The sequence below is a fragment of the Zophobas morio genome, unplaced genomic scaffold, assembly GCF_036711695.1.
Source record: "Zophobas morio isolate AGI-343-1 ecotype UQ-CSIRO unplaced genomic scaffold, CSIRO_AGI_Zmor_V1 ptg000006l, whole genome shotgun sequence".
In the NCBI taxonomy this organism is placed as follows: domain Eukaryota; kingdom Metazoa; phylum Arthropoda; class Insecta; order Coleoptera; family Tenebrionidae; genus Zophobas; species Zophobas morio.
This window is the reverse complement of record NW_026972111.1, coordinates 5,039,396-5,053,575: the sequence shown is the minus strand read 5'-3', so window position 1 is coordinate 5,053,575 and position 14,180 is coordinate 5,039,396. Positions and strand designations below refer to the sequence as shown.

The 14,180-nt window shown below is 31.1% G+C and overlaps 2 protein-coding genes across 2 annotated transcripts; one reads left to right on the top strand and one right to left on the bottom strand.

Annotated features, from left to right (window-relative positions):
• The first annotated feature begins 7,315 nt into the window (after positions 1-7,315).
• On the top strand, positions 7,316-8,797 carry LOC135123382 (synaptic vesicle membrane protein VAT-1 homolog). Its single transcript, XM_064047988.1, has 4 exons — positions 7,316-7,545; positions 7,595-7,780; positions 7,832-8,042; positions 8,140-8,797. Exons 1-4 carry the CDS (start codon positions 7,489-7,491, stop codon positions 8,721-8,723), a joined length of 1,038 nt encoding a protein of 345 aa, XP_063904058.1. The 5' UTR covers positions 7,316-7,488; the 3' UTR covers positions 8,724-8,797.
• Positions 8,595-9,903, bottom strand: LOC135123384 (CD151 antigen-like). The gene is made up of 5 exons (XM_064047990.1): positions 9,801-9,903; positions 9,583-9,750; positions 9,358-9,531; positions 9,116-9,310; positions 8,595-9,068 (listed from the first exon to the last, which is right to left on the bottom strand). Exons 1-5 carry the CDS (start codon positions 9,840-9,842, stop codon positions 8,958-8,960), a joined length of 690 nt encoding a protein of 229 aa, XP_063904060.1. The 5' UTR covers positions 9,843-9,903; the 3' UTR covers positions 8,595-8,957.
• Between the last annotated feature and the right edge of the window lie 4,277 nt (positions 9,904-14,180).

The window sequence follows — 14,180 nt, the reverse complement described above, 5'->3', positions numbered from 1 at the left end:
AAAATATCAAAAGATTGAAAAATCTAAAATTTAAAAATCCAAAAATTGAAAAATCGAAAAAGTAAAACGGTAGACACATCGAAAAATCCAGAAGTCAAAAATAGAAAGCCGAAGGATTGAAATATTGAAAAATCCTAAAACTAAAAAATCGAAAGATCAAAAAAAATGAAGTCTAATAGAAACCTTCAAAAATCGAAAAATTGAAAAAATCAAAAACCTGAAAAATCAAAAAATTGAGGAACTGAAGAACGGGAAAATCGAAACACTCGAAGGTCAAGAAATGGAAAATTCAAAACTTCAATTAATTAAAAAATAGAAAAATTGACAGTTTAAATGTCAAATTTGAAAATTTGAAAAATCGAAAATTTGAAAAAACGACAATTGAAAAACAGAAAATCTAAAACCGGGAAGTCGAAAAATCAAAAGATCAACAAATCGTGGAGTCGAAAAGTCGAACAATTGAGAAACCGAAATAGGCCAAAATCGAAAAATCGAAAAGTTAAAAATTGAACAATTTATAAATTGAGAAATTGACAATCAAAATATCGATAAATCGAGAAATCAAAAAATTTAAAAATTCGAAAAATTGAGAGATTGAAAGATCAAAAAAACGCGAAATCGAAAGTGATGAAGTCGAAAAATAGAGAAATCGACAAACAAAAAGTTTAAAAGTTGAAAAATTGGAAAAGCGGAAAAATCAAAAAACGAAAAAATGGAAAACTGGAAAAACTGAGAAACCGAAATAGGCCAAAGTAAAAAATTGAAAAACTGATAAATCGAAAACCTTAACAATCAAATCTCGATAAATCCGGAATGAAAAATTAACAAATCGAAAAATTGAAAAACAGAACATCTAAAACCAGGAAGTCGAAAAATTGAAAAACTAAAATATCAAGATTGAAAAATCTAAAATTTAAATATCCAAAAATTGAAAAATCGAAAAAGTAAAACTGTAGAGATATCGAAAAACTGGAAGTCAAAAATAGAAAAGCCGAAGAATTGAAATATTGAAAAATCCTAAAACTGAAAAATCGAAAAATCAAAAAAAATGAAGTCAAAAAATAGAAACCTTCAAAAATCGAAAAATTGAAAAAATCAAAAACCTGAAAAATCAAAAAATTGAGGAACTGAAGAACGGGAAAATCGAAACACTCGAAGGTCAAGAAATGGAAAAATCAAAACATCGATTAATTGAAAAATCAAAAAATTGAGAGTTTATGAAAGTCAAATTCGAAAAATTAAAAAATCGAAAATTTGACAAAATGATAATTGAAAAACACAAAATCCAAAACGGGGAAGTCGAAAAATCAAAAGATTGAGAAATCGAAACCCTTGAAAAATTCGAAAACTTGAAAAATTCAAATATCGAAGAACTGAACTGAAAAATCGAGAAATCGAAAAATCAAAAATTTTAAAAATTAAAAAATCTAAAAATTGAAAAGACGAAAAAGTAAAATAATCGACACATCGAAAAATCCAGGAGTCAAAAATCAAAAAGTCAAAGAACCGAAATGTTGAAAAATCCGAAAACTGAAATATCTAAAAATTGAGAACCTAAAAAGTCGAAAAATTGAGCAACCGAAAAATCCAAAAAGTGAAATCGAAAAATCGAAACCTTAAAAAACTAAAAAATGAAAAATTGAAATGTTAAAGAATTGAAGAACAGGAATATCGAAACCCTCGAAAGTCAAGAAATGGGAAAATCAAAACATCGATTAATTGAAAAATCGAAAAATTGACAGTTTAAATGTCAAATTTGAAAAATTGAAAAATCGAAAATTTGAAAAAACGGGAATTGAAAAACAGAAAATCTAAAACCGGGAAGTCTAAAAATCAAAAGATCAAGAAATCGTGGAGTCGAAAAGTCGAACAATTGAGAAACCGAAATAGGCCAAAATCGAAAAATCGAAAAGTTAAAAATTGAACAATTTATAAATAGAGAAATTGACAATCAAAATATCGAAAAATCGAAATCTCGATAAATCAAGAAATCAAAAAAGTTAAAAATTCGAAAAATTGAAAAATTGAGAGATTGAAAGATCAAAAGAACGAGAAACCGAAAAGTGATGAAGTCGAAAAATCGAAAAATAGAGGAATCGAAAAACAAAAAGTTAAAAGTTGAAAAATTGGATAAGTGGAAAAATCAAAAAACGAAAAAATGGAAAACTGGAAAAACTGAGAAACCGAAATAGGCCAAAATCGAAAAGTTGAAAATTAAAGAATTTATAAATTGAGAAATTGACAATCAAAATATCGAAAAATCAAAATCTCGATAAATGGAGAAATCAAAAAACTTAAAAATTTCGAAAAATTGAAAAATTGAGAGATTGAAAGATCAAAAGAACGAGAAATCGAAAAGTAATGAAGTCGAAAAATCGAAAAATAGAGAAATCGACAAACAAAAAGTTAAAAGCTGAAAAATTGGGAAAGCGGAAAAATCAAAAAACGAAAAAATGGAAAACTGGAAAAACTGAAAAACCGAAATAGGCCAAAATCGAAAAGTTAAAAATTGAACAATTTATAAATTGTTCAATTTTTAACTTTTTATTATTGACAATCAATAATATCGAAAAATCCAAATCTCGATAAATCGAGAAATCAAAAAACACTTAAAACATCAAAAAAACGAGAAGTTGAAAAATCGGGAAATTTGAAACATTGAACAATTGAAAAATGAAAAAATTGGAAAATTTGATAATTGAAAAATCAAAAATTGGAAATCGATTAAAAAAAACCGGGTACCTAATTAAGAAATTGAAAAAATAAAAAATATAATTGAAAAATCAAAAGAATACTAAAGTGTAAAACGAAAAATTGCATGCATTTAAAATTGAAAATCGAAAAATTGAAAAATCAGACAAATGGAAAATAGAAAAATCAAAAACTTAAACTGAAAATCCAAATTTTGAAAAACTAAAAATGTAAAAAATTGGAAAATAGGAACAATGAAATTCGGATACATATTTGAAAAATCAATAATTGAACAATTGGAATGAAAAATTTTAAAAACAGAATTATAAAATTGAAAAATTGATTGATGAAAAACCGGACAACAAAATTTAAAAATTACGAAATTATCAAACTGGAAAATCAAAAACATGGAAAATTGGGAAAATTAAAATTCGAGATTTTGAAAAATTTTTTAAATTGAAATAATGAAATTCGGATAATTGAAACATCAAAAATTGAATAGTAAAAAAAACAAACGTTTTAAAAATGATACATTAAAAAAAAATTGATCAATAAAAACCGAATAACTGAGAAAAAATTGTAAAAACGAAAATTGCAAAATTAGATTGGATAATTGTAAACTCGAACTGAAAAATGAAAAATCGAAAAATCAAAAAATCGAAGAATTTCACAACCGAACCGAACGATTGAAAAATTGAGAAGTGCAAAAATTTTATTTTGTAAAATCAAAAACTTAAAAACTGGATAACTGATTACTAGAAAAATTGTAAAAGAAAAATCAAAAAATTGCAAAATTATGAAATTGATAAATCAAAAATTTGGAAAATTGGAAACCGAAATTTTATAATCTAGCAACTGTAATCAAAAATTCAAAAATCTAGAAATTTTGAAATCGAAAAAATTCTAAATTTCGGATATCAAACAATTGAAAAATAAAAAATTTGATAAAATTAAAAAATTGGATAATTGTAAAATCCAAAAATTATATTAATAAACTGTACATCTGGAAAATTGCAAAAATTTAAAAGTGAAATTCGAATAATTTTAAAACCGAAAAATGGTAAATCAGATAGGTAATTGTAAAATAGTAAAATTAAAAAACTCCGAAATTATGAAATTGAAAAATCAAAAACTTGGAAAATCGAAAGTCGCGATTTTGGAAAAATAAAAAAACCGGAAAATCGAAATAAGAAGTCGAAAAATCGAAAAATAGAGAAATCGACAAACAAAAAGTTAAAAGTTGAAAAATTGGAAAAGCGGAAAAATCAAAAAACGAAAAATGGAAAACTGGAAAAACTGAGAAAACGAAATAGACCAACATAAAAAATTGAAAAACTGAAAAATCGAAAACCTGAACAATCAAATCTCGATAAATTGTGAATGAAAAATTAACAAATCGAAAAATTGAAAAACAGAACATCTAAAACCGGGAAGTCGAAAAATTAAAATACCAAAAAATTGAGATATAAAATTTAAAAATCAAAAAAGTAAAAAGTCGACACATCGAAAAATCCAGAAGTCAAAAATGGAAAAGTCGAAGAACAGAAATATTGAAAAATCCCAAAACTGAAATATCGAAAAACTGAAAAATAAAGGAAAAATGACAAATCGAAAAACTGAAATATCCAAAAACTGAGAACCTAAAGAATCGAAAAATTGAGAAATCGAAAAATCAAAAAGTGAAGTCAAAATATCGAAACCTTAAAAAAATCGAAAAATTTGAAAAATCCAAAAAACCTACAAAATCGTAAGATCGAAAAATTGAATGAGTAAACTGAAAAATCCTAAAACTGAGAAATTAAAAAATTAAAAAATCGAGAAATCGAAAAATCTAAAATTTTAAAAATTAAAAAATTGAAAAACCAAAAAGTAAAAAATCGACACATCGAAAAATACGAAAACTGAAATATTCAAAAATTGAGAACCTAAAATGTCGAAAAATTGAGACCTTAAAAAAATAAAAAAATAAAAAATCAAAAACCTGAAAAATCGAAAAATTAAAGAATTGAAGAACAGGAACATTGAAAGCCTCGAAAGTCAAGACATGGGAAAATCAAAATATCGATTAATTGAAAAATCGAAAAATTGACAGTCTAAATGTCAAATTTGAAAAATTGAAAAATCTAAAACTTGAAAAAATGACAATTTAAAAACAGAAAATCTAAAACCGGGAAGTCGAAAAATCGATAGATTAAGAAATCGAAACATTTGAAAACTTGAAATATGGAAAAGTTGAAATGAAAAATCGAGAAATCGAAAACTTTAAAATTTTAAATATTGAAAAATTAAAATACCAAAAAATTGAGAAATCTAAAATTTAAAAATCCAAAAATGTAAAAGTCGACACATCGAAAAATCCAGAAGTCAAACATGGAAAAGTCGAAGAACAAAAATATTGAAAAATCCCAAAACTGAAATATCCAAAATCTGAGAACCTAAAGAATCGAAAAATTGAGAAATCGAAAAATCAAAAAAGTGAAGTCGAAATATGGAAACCTTAAAAAAATCGAAAAATTGAAAAATCAAAAACCTACAAAATCGTAAGATCGAAAAATTGAATAATAAGTAAACTGAAAAATCCCAAAACTGAGAAATTAAAAAATTGGAAAATCGAGAAATCGAAAAATCTAAAATTTTCAAAATTAAAAAATCGAAAAAGTAAAAAAATCGATACATCGCAAAATCCAGGAGTCAAAAATCGAAAAGTCGAAATATTGAAAAATCCCAAAACTGAAATATCGAAAAACTGAAAAATGAAAGAAAAACTAAAAATGGGAAACTAAATCGGGCAATGAAAATATTGAAAAATCGAAAAATTGAAAACAAAGTCTAAAACCGGGAAGTCGAAAAATCGAAAGATTAAGCAATCGAAAAATTGAAAAATAGAATAAGTAAAAAAATCGACACGTCGAAAACTCCAGAAGCCAATAATCGAAAAGTCGAAGAATCAAAATATTGAAAAATCCTAAAACTGAAATATCGAAAAACTGAAAAATGAAAAAAAAAAGTGAAAAATGGAAAACCTGAAAAATCCGAAAACTGAAATATCCAAAAACTGAGAACCTTAAGAGTCGAAAAATTGAGCAATAGAAAAATCCAAAAAGTGAAGTCGAAAAATTGAAACCTTAAAAAAATTAAAAAATAAAATATCAAAAACCTGAAAAATCGAAAAATTAAAGAATTGAAGAACAGGAATATGGAAACCCTCGAAAGTCAAGAAATGGGAAAATCAAAATATCGATTAATTGAAAAATCGAAAAACTGACAGTTTAAATGTCAAATTTGAAAAATTGAAAAATCGCAAATTTGAAAAAACGACAATTGAAAAACAGAAAATCTAAAACCGGGAAGATAGATTAAGAAATCGAAACATTTGAAAAATTGAAATATGAAAGAGCTGAAATGTAAAATCGAGAAATCGAAAAATCGAAAATTTTAAATACATATTGAAAAATTAAAATACCAAAAAATTGAGATATAAAATTTAAAAATCAAAAAAGTAAAAAGTCGACACATCGAAAAATCCAGAAGTCAAAAATGGAAAAGTCGAAGAACAGAAATATTGGAAAATCCCAAAACTGAAATATCGAAAAACTGAAAAATGGAAGAAAAACTGACGAATCGAAAAACTGAAAAATCCCAAAACGGAAATATCCAAAAACTGAGAAATCGAAATATCGAAACCTTAAAAAAATCGAAAAATTGAAAAATCAAAAACCTGCAAAATCGTAAGATCGAAAAATTGAATAATGAGTAAACTGAAAAATCCCAAAACTGAAATGTCCAAAATGATAATATTCTGGTAAATCTAGTGTCATTTGCCGAAAGTAAAACGTATCGTTAAAAATATTATAAAATTTATTTATTGTAGTTAATTTTATTCCTAAAGTCGCGATCTTTTCTATAGAACCACTCCCTAGTGTAAATTTTCAAAATTTGTTTGGTGTAAGTGACCTTGACGGGTTTCTGGGGGAAAACATATGTGTCAAAAATTTGACAGGTTAGATGGCCCCATTGTCAATGTAGATATTTTATTTTAATAAATAGATGAACAGAACATACAGTCTGCACGGGATACAGTGCGGCATAGCGGAGGGCAACCGAAACATTCGTGTTGTAGTAGTTTCGATTGCCGTATCAACTACCGCTACCAACCGCGTTCGGCGTAAAGTACTAGATGACAGGGCTACCAACTTGACTTTTTATCGAGTGGTTCCGTAGAAATGACCGCTACTGTATTTAGAAACAAACACTGTTGCCAACATAAGTCGAGGAGTAATCAACCGTCATTTAATTTAAACTATAACGCTTCTCTAAAATAAATACCGCGCCCTTTCTGTGTCGTTAAAATGCATTAAAAGTGGAATCATACTCTTAATTTCTAACATTTAAAAAATCAGCACTCAATTTATTTTAACAACAGTTAAATCAATTATAAGAATCTAAAGAAAATGTCTCTGTACCAACTACAATAATTATTTTAATCTTCCAACGTGTTACTTTTGTTAAACGCCTGTATCGCTGCAACCAACATCGCCCTTTTGCTACCAATGACAGACGTCTCAGTGGCGGCAATTTTAAATTCCACAAAGTAAATAAAAAAAAAACAAACAAAATCGTCACATTGCGGTCACCACGCCGCAAGAAAGAAACGTCAGACTGATAACACCGCGATATTTATTACCAAGCCGGCTCTTATCAGCGCAACCTTGACCATGACAGCGCTCCATCTCGTTCAAGGTCGAACCACCTGTTAACAACACCAAACATTTCAAATAACACCGCAGAAATAGAAAAATGGAGACGAGCAAAGCAGTGGTAGTGAAAAAGTTCGGCAACTACGACGTCCTCAGTGTTCGTTTGAGCGTCCACTCAAAACCAAAAAATAATAATTGAGTTGTAGGTGGAGCAGTTCGAACAACCTGCTTTGGATGGGCGGATTGAAGTCAAGGTCGAATATGGGGGCGTCAACTTCGCCGATTTGTACACGAGACAAGGGTTGATGTACCAGAAGAAACTACCCTTCGTTTTGGGGATGGAATGTGTGGGTACTATCACAGCTGTAGGGGTTGAAAGTACAGATTTACAGGTTGGATAGTTTTTAATTGATGTTATTGTCTAGTTAAAATGGGGGTTACAGGTGGGGCAACGAGTTATTTGCTACGATTATCATTGCGGTATGTACCGTGACGTACTACGGGTGGCCCCAGATAAAATATACCCATTGCCCGACTACATTACCTTTGAACAAGGTGCAGCCATTTTTGTGAACTATCTGACAGCCTATTTTTCCATTATAGAACTAGGGAATTTAAAGCAGAATCAAACTGTGCTTATCATATCATGTGGAGGTGAGACAATTAAAATTACTTAAGTACTGTTCTACATAAATAAATCAAAAAAGCGCCATCTGTTGATTTTCTTTGTAACTAAAAACAAAAATTCCAGGGGGCGTGGGTTGGGCGGCCACACAACTCTCCAAAAACATAGATGGCGTCACCGTCGTGGGAACCACCTCCCCTGAAAAGTACCCCGAAGTCCAGAAAAACGGGGTCGATAAAACCTTGACTCTCGATTCAGACTGTGAGAAAAACCTAGCGCAGATGTGTCCAGGAGGGTTTGATTTAATTCTATCGACGTACGCCGGACCTCTTTACGGGTTTTTGGAAACCCAGTTGAAGCCTCTGGGTCGGATCGTCTTAATTGGGGCCAATAATTTGATCCAGAATGAGAATAAGTTGTCGGTTTTGACTTTCCTGAAAGGCTGGTGGACAACCAAAAACGTGAGATTGGAAGACTTGATTGTTTATAATCGGGTGGCAGCGGGGCTTCATTTAGGCACTCTGATTGATAAAGATCCAGAAAGGGTGAGAGATGCGTTGAGAAAGATTTTCGAAATGGTGAAAGAAGAGAAGTTGAGGGTGAAAATCCATGAGGTTCTTCCGATGGAGAGGGTGGTAGAGGCCACGAAGTTGTTGGCGCAGAGGAAGAATGTTGGGAAGGTCCTTATTTCAATGAGGACGGAAAAGTAGCGTAATTTTTATGTATCGTAGTGCCATCTACTGCCAATATGAAAATAAGTTAATTAAAAGTTCTTTTTTAACAATTTGTGGTCTGTAGTTGTATTACCCATCTCGAGGAAGCGGCGAATCTTTATTAACAAAAATTAAAAAAATCTAGGCACATACAGGCGTTATCACAAAAAATAAAATCTTCAAAATCAGTCTTTATAATTTATCTAAAAAATGCACTTGTTGATTTTGTGTCTAGTGACCCCTCCGGTATTCGTAAACTAAAAACACAGTAGCAACAATCACGAATAGAAACTGTTGGTAGGCGACTTTGTCCGTAATGACAATCCACGAAACAACAAAATTCTAGAACTTGTTCCTTAGTTTTATGGGTTAATTCATCACACAAATACCTTAATCAGTGCAAGCAGAAGCGCTAATACCCCAATAACCGTAATTTTCGGCATCATTCTTCCACGAAAACTACCCAGACATCCTACACTGTGCAAATTTTTTTTAGTGAGAGGATCCTGGTAGCAACTATCAGGATACTCCTTGAAGCCAAGCGAGGTCCAGTATTGTGGACCATCAAACCCGCAACATCTCAACTGAAAACTTGGTTAATCAGAGTGAGTACTTGATTTAGATAACCTACATGGTGTTGAATAGTATCAACACTAAGTTTGTTCGTGTACGTCTGATTTTGGGCGTAACTATCGAAAACTAGTTTCATAATGCGACTTATGTCATTGTTGTCGGAAACGGCCGCCAGAGCTAACCCACTTAAAACCAGTTCCATGATGAAAACAATGAAAAGAAAAATAAAGTACTGAAAAAACTTGTAGAGTAAGACGACGACGAAAGGTATGTACATTCTCACAATTGTTTTCGTCACGTAAGTTCCACCAGGTAGACAAATGATTGTAAGGAATGATGAAAATCCGACGATTATAGCGAGAGCACCAGAAGAGTTGGTAAATCTCTCAATTCCTTTCTCTTCGTCTTTGAGAACCTCGGAACCCACGATGATTAAGTTTATGGAGAGTAACTAAGTAAAACAGAGATAGATATAACTGTAAAGTAGGTTACTAAACTTACGACTAACGCGATAATGATCATCAAGAGTTTTCCATCATTCATCTTTGTCACTCTTCGTTTACGAAAAAAGTGAACTGTGTGCTAAAATTACAACTTCACAGTATACAACTTAACCAAAAAAAACTTAAAACATAACTGACTTTTTATAAAATCAAATTGCGTTCACATCTAGTTAAGATAATGAGATATCTATACAAAGATAGCATATTTTCCCAAAGATAGTGATAGCGACAGCTACTGATACAGGGGAAGTACCCGATTATTAATTTTACAGATCGGTAACTCAGTAACTAAATTAATCAGAGCTCATACAAATGTCCAGAAGTGTTCGTTTGCAAATTTTATATTTTTAAAAGTATTTGTGACAGTGGCGCCATCCCTGGGTGGCAGTACTTTATGAAGATGGTTCTTGTCGCTGCTATTTTGTTGTTGTGCGGTTTCGTTGGTGTACATAAAAATGTCAGTTGTTAATTTATATGTACAATTCGTGCATTATCATAAGCGCATTGATAAGAAATAGGTCGTTCAAGTGGCAGTAGACAGCCTGTTTTAGATATATTTTTATTAATAATTATATTAATTAATCAATCATATTCCAAGTCCACTGGGGTCAGGTCGGGCGAACTTGCTGGTCACGCTGTATTGTCGACGTTCTGCAATCACTAACCCATATTATTATTAAAATTAAAAATATTACACATTATTAAACCACATTAGAAATTTCAAGAGAAATTTATTTAACAATATCAGTTCACTATTTTCTAAAATCTTCAAACAAAATCGTCAACACCTAAATAGAAACGGGAACACACACATTTTCGTATTTTACAAGCTGTGAGGAGTCGTGAGCTTTTACCTAGTACCTGTTAAGATAAGACTGATTTTGGCAAATGAAATACCTTCTAAAAAAGAGAGGGTGGGTGGGCGGGGCCAGTACCTGCTAACATAAAACTAATTTTGGCAGATGGCATAGCCTCAAAGAAAAGAGAGGGTGGGTGGGCGGGGCTAGTACCTGCTAAGATAAGACTGATTTTGGCAGATGGCATAGCCTCAAAGAAAAGAGAGGGTGGGTGGGCGAGGCTAGTACCTGCTAAGATAAGACTGATTTTATAAAATGACATATCCTCTAAGTAAACTACATTACTATAAGAAAGGACAATAGAGGCTCCAAAGCACTTTCAAGTTCTTTTCAAACATGAATACCTAGAACCTCAAGATTGTTTAAATTTATTTATTTATTTATTTGTTAAATTTTGATTAACGATTTACTATGCTATGCTTATGATATTTGAGATTATATGTCTGATAAAAATCGACACAGAGGAAGGCGGCGACTGACAGACAGACAGACGGAAAAAGAAGACCTATTTACATATAATAAAAGTAGTAAATTTTCTTATATACACACATATAAAAAAAAAAAACAAAAAAGAAAGAGAGAGAGCAGGAAAGAACGGAAATAACATGAAGTACAACAATATAGGGTATTTTGCAAAAAAAAATATATTTCGATATTTGAAAATTTTAATATTGGTTATATGTTTTTTTTTTTGAACTGTTGAGCAAAAAACACATTATTATTATCATTATTTATTTAAAAAATTGATTTTGAGAATTTTATTTTTTTTATAAGAACGCCTATAAGTTAAAATAAAGATATGAATTTAATGTTAAAGTAAATGTACAGAAGCGTGCTACGCTATGTTACAAATGAATTTTTCTTTATAAAATTTTGTGATGACGTCATCAAGATTTTTCAAGGACACATCTATGAATTTGGGAAAATGAAGTGAGACGTTCCAGATTTAATCAGTAAAATGATTCATTCATTAATTTTTTGAGCCGCCGGTATAAGTAATTCTGACCAATATGAATAGAATAACAAATCACAAGTATAAATTCATCATATTTTGCACATTTTATTAGATAGGATTTATCTGGCAAAATTTTGAGATCACGTCATCAGTTTCTGCAAGGGTTGTAAGCGGATAAATTTGGTTTAACGATTTACCTTGTTTGCGATAATTCTAAAACGTTTGTAAAACTTCAGAGCATTCGGTTTTGCAATTTCAAAATTAAACTGAAAATGTTGTTATACAATTCTGATTTTTTTTACAAAAATCTGGAAACCTAGGTAACGACTCAACACAACAAAAATGGCGGATTAATAATCAACTGGTGAGTCTGACAAAAACAGTAAAAAAAAATCATTCTCATATTTTGGTGGAGTTATAATGATCTTAAAATTGGTTTGGACCAAAGTTCCGGTGTTCTATTTTTGGAAAATTCTGACCTCACCTGTTTCTGAGTTAATTTTGGGACCCAGTTTTTTTTTTTTAAATTTAAAACAATCTTGAGGTTCTGGGCATTCTGTTTGGAAAGAATTTGAAAGTGCTTTGAAGCCTCTAGTATCTTTTCTTATAATAATTTATTAATTAAATTTCTTACAGGATACGACATTTGCCAAAATCAGTCTTATCTTGGAAGGTACTAGCCCCGCCCACCCACCCTCTCTTTTCTTAGAGGCTATGTCATCTGCCAAAATCTGTCTTATTCTAGTAGCCACTAGCCCCGCCCACCCACCCTTTGTTTTCTTAGAGAGTATCTCATTTGCCAAAATCAGTCTTATCTTAGCAGGTACTAGCCCCGATTGGCACATTATTATCGTTATCAAAAATGTTATGTTGAATGGCGGGTGTGAACTTCCAAATTTTAACCAACCCATCAAGTGTTCCCTGATCAATCAACTGTTTTTTTCTTAATATACATAGTATTATTATTCTTTGAGCAACACCATACTCAAAGACATCTTGTAGAGAAATACGAATTTTGCAGTTAAGCTCCGCCCCTTTAGCTCATGACGAATAAAAAAACCATCACAATTGAGATCAAGACGGATGATTTTAATTAATACATTTAGTTTTCTTTGTATAACACGATTACTTAAGAACTTATTTCACATGGTAGTTTCTCGTTGAAAAATAAGGATTTTACAATTAAGCTCCGCCCCTCGGCTTACGACGAATAAAAAAAATCATCAGAATTGAGAGAGGGTGGGTGGGCGGGGCTTATATTTTGCCTTTTTTTTTTCTTAATATTATAGCCATATTTTCACAACAAGAAACTTAAAACCTGGTTAATAGTACATTTTTGCAAGGAAATATGGATTTTGCAATTATGAGGCGGAATTTTTCATTTTAAAAATGTTTTAAGTTTCATGTTGTGAAAAGAAGTCTACACATATTAAAACAAAAAGGCGTAATGTAGGCCCGCCCACCCACCCTATCTGAATTGTGATGATTTTTTTTATTCGCCGAGAGCCAAGGGAGCGAAGCTTAACTACAAAATACTTATTTCTTTACGAGAAATTAAAAACATATTTTTGAGTATCGTGTTGTTCAAAGAATGCTATGTATATTATCGAAAAAATCCAAAATATAAACCCCCATCTCAGTTGTGATGATTTTTTTTTCTTAGAAATTTAAAACACATTTAAAATGGTAAATGTTTGTAAGGAAATACGGAATTTGCAATTAGTCTCCGCCCCTAGGTCTGCCAACGAATGAAAACTTCATTACTATTTAGATCGGTGCAGGTAAGGGTGGGGCTTAATCTTTGGCTTTAACTTTTTCTATCGACGGCAACTTGAGTTTATAAATGACAATTTTCAGCTGTAAAATCAGCCTGTAGCGGAATTTTCGACGACATGTAGTGGAATTTTACCATACTCTGGTAACCGTGGACCTAGGTTTTCGTATTCTAGGGGTCATGAAATGTCGAGAAAACAAAAATAATTAGTCAGCCGATGGATTCGATAATACTTCCTGAGCTTAGAAAATAATTTTAGAAACAACCATTGGTTTGTAGCTTTATGAACACAATACACAATTGTACGACATCGAAGTGTTAACTTCAGATTTGGATTTAGTTTCCTTTTTTCTGTATTTATGACTTTGAAGTATTTTTACTTCCCGAGCGTAAGCAAAGGAAGTATTGTAATCGAGTCCGTCGGCCGACTCTCTACTTTTACGTTTTCTCGATCTTTCATGACCCCTAGAAGACGAAGAAATAGGTCTCCCATTTCCGTCTGTCTGTCCGTCTGTCCGTTTGTCCGTCTGTCCGTCCGTCTGTCCGTCCGTCTGTCCGTCCGTCTGTCCGTCTGTCCGTCTGCCGTCCCGGATTTTTATTAGACAGATAATCTCCGAAAGTACTCGACCGATTGTTGTGAAATTTTGTACTTATATTAAGAATATCATGTAGATGGTAAAACGCTAACCAAAATTTGTCTAATCATCCCCACCACTAATGCGATGACGTCACTTCAAAATTGTACATAGTAAATGGGTTTTCAATTGTATAAAATAACATAGTCCTACACAT

Bases quoted from the DNA above. Each gene is read 5' to 3' on its own strand.
- LOC135123382 (XM_064047988.1), top strand. From the start codon at position 7,489: ATGGAGACGAGCAAAGCAGTGGTAGTGAAAAAGTTCGGCAACTACGAC. The intron at 7,781-7,831 runs GTTGGATAGTTT...TGGGGGTTACAG, and splicing joins TTGAAAGTACAGATTTACAG to GTGGGGCAACGAGTTATTTG. The intron at 8,043-8,139 runs GTGAGACAATTA...CAAAAATTCCAG, and splicing joins GCTTATCATATCATGTGGAG to GGGGCGTGGGTTGGGCGGCC.
- LOC135123384 (XM_064047990.1), bottom strand. From the start codon at position 9,842: ATGAATGATGGAAAACTCTTGATGATCATTATCGCGTTAGTC. The intron at 9,311-9,357 runs GTAGGTTATCTA...CCAAGTTTTCAG, and splicing joins TTGATACTATTCAACACCAT to TTGAGATGTTGCGGGTTTGA. The intron at 9,069-9,115 runs GTATTTGTGTGA...AACAAGTTCTAG, and splicing joins TTCTGCTTGCACTGATTAAG to AATTTTGTTGTTTCGTGGAT.